Source organism: Quercus suber, unplaced genomic scaffold (genome assembly GCF_002906115.3).
Source record: "Quercus suber isolate HL8 unplaced genomic scaffold, Cork oak 2.0 scaffold_65, whole genome shotgun sequence".
Classification (NCBI taxonomy): domain Eukaryota; kingdom Viridiplantae; phylum Streptophyta; class Magnoliopsida; order Fagales; family Fagaceae; genus Quercus; species Quercus suber.
In genome coordinates, this window is record NW_027069530.1 from 637,121 (window position 1) to 643,021 (window position 5,901).

General features: G+C 33.0%; 1 protein-coding gene across 1 annotated transcript; it reads right to left on the reverse strand.

The window, feature by feature from the left end:
* Window positions 1–1,661: 1,661 nt before the first annotated feature.
* LOC111996714 (uncharacterized) lies at window positions 1,662–5,070 on the reverse strand. The gene is given in 6 exon segments (XM_065772864.1): window positions 1,662–1,678; window positions 1,844–1,901; window positions 2,041–2,121; window positions 3,861–3,971; window positions 4,472–4,638; window positions 4,641–5,070. Coding segments are annotated over 6 exon segments (516 nt in total). The 5' UTR covers window positions 4,723–5,070.
* Between the last annotated feature and the right edge of the window lie 831 nt (window positions 5,071–5,901).

Sequence of the window (5,901 nt, forward strand, 5' to 3'; positions counted from 1 at the left end):
CCCTCGCTGTGAACAACTTATCAGGACCAATTCCAAGCTTCTTGGGAAACATTACCACACTTAGATATATGTATGCTCTTATTTTATCATTCTTTCTGGAAAATACCCGAGTTACTACCAATTTAACAACCTAAAAGTTACAAACTGATGTGGCAATAAAAGTGATCAGTGGACATTAATCACCTAATGAATGAATGTTCGAATTGTTTATTGGTGATTGGTGATACATCGGATTGTAAGCTCCATGCAAAAAAAATTGAAGTATTTCTATCATCACTCGTCATATAGACAGTAAATTATGTCATACTTCCATTTGGTCTAACCGGCTTTAATATTTAAGAATATATTATACATTCAGGAACATAGAGAACAATCTGTTTTCAAGAATGGTTCCCCCTGCGCTTGGAAAGTTGGTTAACTTGGAGAATCTGTGAGTTTCTTTGTGTTTTTTCCCTTAATTTTTCAAATAAATTTTGATTTGTAATTTCTAAATTGTCATTGATTTGCTTAATCCTGAACACATGAAATGACCTCAACTTTAATTTTGGTGACTGTAGCACTCTTAGTGCTAACAATCTCTCAGGAGAGTTGCCACTTGCGTTAACTAATTTGAGCAAATTAAAAGAACTATAAGTGGCTGAAACCTTTTCCGTGGCTGCTAGTACTTCAAGATTTTCCTTAAAAAAATCTTGTCATTTTGATGACTGTAGCATTCTTCTTGTTTGTATTTTGTTCAATAATGTTTCTGGCTTGGGATACATGCAGTAGAATTAGCAGTAACAACTTCACTGGAAGAATGCCTGACTTTTTCGGAAGTTGGAAACAATTTGAGAAATTGTATGTGCTTTTTCTTACATCCTTATCTAAATCTCTTTAAAGTAAAGGGTTTCAGGTGTGATCTAAATCCATTTGAATTGTGTTGTTAACAGAGAGATCCAAGCTAGTGGTTTTGAGGGGCCAATTCCTTCTAACATTTCTATCTTGAGTAACTTAATTGAGCTGTGAGTTCTGCCTTTCCGGATAACAATTCTTAACTTAATCTCTAGGATATGCTCATGTGATGTTTTGATTGGTGAAATTTAATGCTGAAGAGCTAACAATTATTGATGGTGCAACTCTATGTAGAAGGATCAGTGACGTAGTTGGAGGGGGTTCAAAATTTCCAAACTTAAGTAGCATGAAAGGCATGGAAAGATTGTAAGTCATTCTTTTGTTGAACATTGTTATAGATTGGAATGAAAACAAAATTTACCACAGTTTTGCTCACCAGAAGTTTATTTACATTGCAGAATGTTGAAGAGCTGTAATATCTCTGGACCAATTCCTAGATCTATATTGGACATGACCCGACTTGAAACCTTGTATAGTGCTACTGTCATTTCTCCTTGTACCTCTTATGTTTAGCCTTTCTTAATGGAAAACGAGTGTACTGCAACCCCCAGATGATTGGACATTTGAACAGAACGTGGTCAATTATCCCATTTATTAATTATAGATATGTAAATATTAAAGTCCAAATCTTTTGGTAATATAACAGGTTATTTATATTTACAAATTTACATGCTTAAACTTTGGTTAATATTTTATTTTCTAGAACTTAGAGCAAGAAATTATTTAAATACAAATTTTGGCATTAGTTTTTTAAAAATTAGAACAGAAACTTAAGCTAAAATGGGAACTATTTGACAGAGATGTGGTATCAAAGTACATAATTATCTCAACTGATTAATGAGTTTCTCTAACAACCTTTTGTCACAATATGTTGTGTTTTTTTTTTCAACTTTTTTTTTTTTGTCACAATATGCTTAAACTTTGGTTAATATTTTTTTTTTTTTTTTTCTACAATTTTTGCTGAGCTCCTCCAGCTTCCTCATCCTCATTCTCTCACTTTCACCCACAAGCTGACAAAGTTCATACAAAAACAAAAATGAAAAACAAGAGTTAGCAATCAAATTATGAAGATTTAAAGTATAATACTAAATTTTGGAAATTTTAGTAACATATTGCTTATGTTTAAAATGAAGAACGGGCAGTATTTACCTCCATTAATTTAGTGACTAGTTGAGCTTTTTCCTTGTTTTTCTCATTGACAGCCTCAAGGGCTTCCTTGTATTCTCTCTCCTGTACAACATTAATGTTTTAAAGGACATTTAGAAAGAAAAATATTTTGCTTGGATTTGATTAAGGGAAATATCATGACAAAGAAGTTTGCATGAGGAATTTAAGTGTGCCACAAATATATTTCATTCCATCATGTTTTAATCTACGTACTAATATAATTTTAACTACAGTAATATACCATTGAATTTGTTCTCTAATCTGTAAATGATATTTAGATATTAAATGACTTCATTGTTGAAAAATCTAGTTTTATATCTCGCACAAAACACACAGCGGAAGCAACAAACACGGATTTACTTCATTCATGAGAGATAATATGTAACCTTGAATTCTAGAACAAAGAATAGAAAGCGTACCTTGATGCAGTAAAATTCAAAACCAAGACTTGAGAATGCCTCTAATTTTCATCCTAATTCCACATGGTGCCCAAGAAGTGTGGTCTCTCAATCAATTTGCACATATGTGTTCAAGGGAGAATAAGAGAGTGGCTTACTCTCACATACACTCCATTTTCATCTTCTATATTATGAAAATTCTGTATGTTTCTCTTCTTATACCTAACTGATTATCTAATTGGGCTAGCCTTTTAGGCCTGCCCAATTGAGCTTTAGTTTGTGGCTTGAGATAGGACCAAATAGAACAAATATGATTCTAGCTCCAATGGGCCTTGGGCTTTTCTGTCAATTCTTGATAAGTTCAAAGTTACTATTAATTATATTTAATACCACTATATAAATATAATTACACTCTAGGCCTTATTAATAAATTATATCCTAAGACTTTAATGATATCATTTGATCCTTTCATGAAATATCCATAGTGAACAAAGTCATAAAGAACTATCATTTTGTAAACAACTATTTTATCCTTGAGTACTCACTTTAATATTTTAGTTATTCACATTTATTGAAATCCGATTTCAATAAATATAAACTTTAGTAACTCCTTACTAAAGTGGGCGCCTTGAATAACTAGTTCTATTAAACTTATCTTAAGAGGATATTTTGTGTTTCTATAGAAAGAGATCATGGATTCCATCTTAAGAATATGCGTTCCCTCAACACTATGTGTGGTCACCTAACATACTGAGATTTTGATCGTGAATATTAGATCTCACTCCTGATATATCAAAGTAACCTACATTTCATGATCGAGTTCACTATCCTCTCAGGATTGAGAGTCTATGAAATTAGAAGTCGTGAGATTAATTATTCAAGTGACAGTTGTTAATTAAATAATTAATTTCACAGCGGTCCAGTTCAATATGTCTTAACTCTTAAGATACATCAACACGTTAACTAGAAGTCTCTACTTCCATGATCAAGACAAATCATCTTGGTTGATGCGCTATAGTTTTCGTAGATGAAACGTCCAATTTCATCACCTACTACGAACTATGTTTTGAGCTTAAAAGGAACTTGTGATTTATATCTTCTATGACTAAATCACATACAATGCATCTCAAGAACTATGATAATGTCTCATTAGTTTATTTATAAATAGTCTCATATAATTAAATAATTTAATTATTTATAACATGCCAATAAATTGGATTTTAGGGTATAAACCCCAACATTCAATTCATCAAATTCTACATAGCATTTATTAATGTTAAAGGATATGGAATGGTTTCATTTCCATGACACAATCAAATGTGTCTTAGTAAATGACTTCTTAGATATAAAGATTTAGAAAACAACAACTACAACAACTATATGCAAACAATGATAGAACTCCACCTTCTTTTGGCAGCTTTGACCCAGTGGCCTTAATTCTTTGTTAACTGCATCTATCCTCTTGCGGATTATTCCAACTTCCTTCCTCATTGGATCTGTGAGAGCCTCAAGCTCCTAAAAGATATTTAATTCCACTAGATATAATCAAATAACAAGTTATAGATACAAAGATAATTAAACAGATATTATATGACAGTTTATTGAAGACTTTTTATCTCCAAGTCATATGCCAATACTGCAGACTAACAAAAGAAATAACCACACCACAATTATCCTCAAAATTTTGAAAATCACCAGGTAGGTTGCTCAAAAGAATTGGGAAAAGTGAAGAAACTTGTGATCTAATGTAAATCATTTGAACTCCACTTAGTTCATCAATTTACTAAAACAGTCAGCTCAGCAGTGAAAGGCCGTAATTTTCATCATTTTTATGTATAGTGTAGTAATGATGTTTTTTCTACATTGGCATTTATTTCAGGTTCCTTAAGCACCAAAAGGTCTTGTTATTTGAATTCATGGTATATGATCTCTAGTTAAATTCAATAATTACTGCATATGTCACCTTTTAATGTAGAGACTAATATGATATCTTGTGGCAATATTGTTCAACTTACTTCTCGAATCTCTGCTAGGCGCTTAGTTGCTTCTTCAACACGGCCCAGCTGAGCATGAACCTTATTCCTGACCTCCGTCTTCTTCTTCTCAATTTCTTCTTCCTTTGCACGGAAAATAGCCAATGCTGACTGCGACATTTCTTCTTCCTTGTCATCCTTTATTGGGTCCCATTGCAACTGATAATTCCTGAGTTCTTCACTCGCTGCATCTGTGATTGTTGCTGCTCCCACATCTGTTTTGGTGTTGCCATTGCTGCCAGCCTCCACAAAGCCCTTCTCTTCTTTTTTGTGGCTCTCTGTTTTTGCTCTTTTTCCTTGTAATGATGGTTCTCTTTCTCCTATCTTAGGTGGTTATGAGCATGGCTAGCTTTAAAGGTATGAAACCAACTAGCTTACTTTACAACAAATATTACAAAGCCACAATGACCAATATACCTGCTGCTGCTAACTTTATAATCATAAGGTTATGGTATATTTGTTGAACGAAGACCTACCCAAATACCTTAAATCATTTCCAACTTTACTCAAACGCCTACTCAATTAACACCACCAAAACTTTTGTATTTAAAGTTAATTACCTTTTAGTATATGCAGTAGAAATTATCAAGTCTGCAGTATAAATTTCTTACCTGCAGTTTTTACTTTGAATTTATTCAATATAAACTTGGTGATGAAGGATCTAGATGGGCCTTTTTTTTTTGGTTAGATAGCTATTTTCTTAAGTTGGTACATTGGCAAATTCAACTAACTTCTGCTTTTCTTCTCACAAATCTCACTTGGTACCACCTTTTTTGTCTGATTAGATTTATACATTTACTTTATAACTATTAGATTATATATTTTATATTATACTTCCCCCCCCCCCCCCCCTANTTCCCCCCCCCCCCCCCCACCCCTCTCTCCCCCTTAGTTTCCATGTGAAGAAATACAGATTGGGTATAATATTTTTCTTTCCCATTGTACAATAAGCACTTCATGAACTATGATATAGTTAGGTAAAACTGTCTGAATGGGTACGCACTGTTGCGAAACAAATTAATGTTATAAAAAATTATTGGTAATTATTTTGTTTTCTTGTAGAGGGGTGCTTGGGATGGAAGTTTTGTATGTGGAGTGGACAGTAAGGGCTCACCTACACGAAGCACGACTGGGGAAACCTTAAGGGACAAGACAGAGTAGGAGAGATTGGAAGCAGCTAAGCTAGCTAGCTGCCTTTGTCACATATGATTACCCTTACAGCTATGACTTACAAGAAAGAATCTCCACTTTATTAACTTTTTAAAAAAATATATATATATTTTACATCGATTGTTACAAGTAGACTTTAGGATTGGGAAATATTTTTACGCACATTAATGTATACTTCATACACAGTATCCATAATTTTATGCATGCTGTTTACATTTTTTTAAAATCATGTCTACACTTTA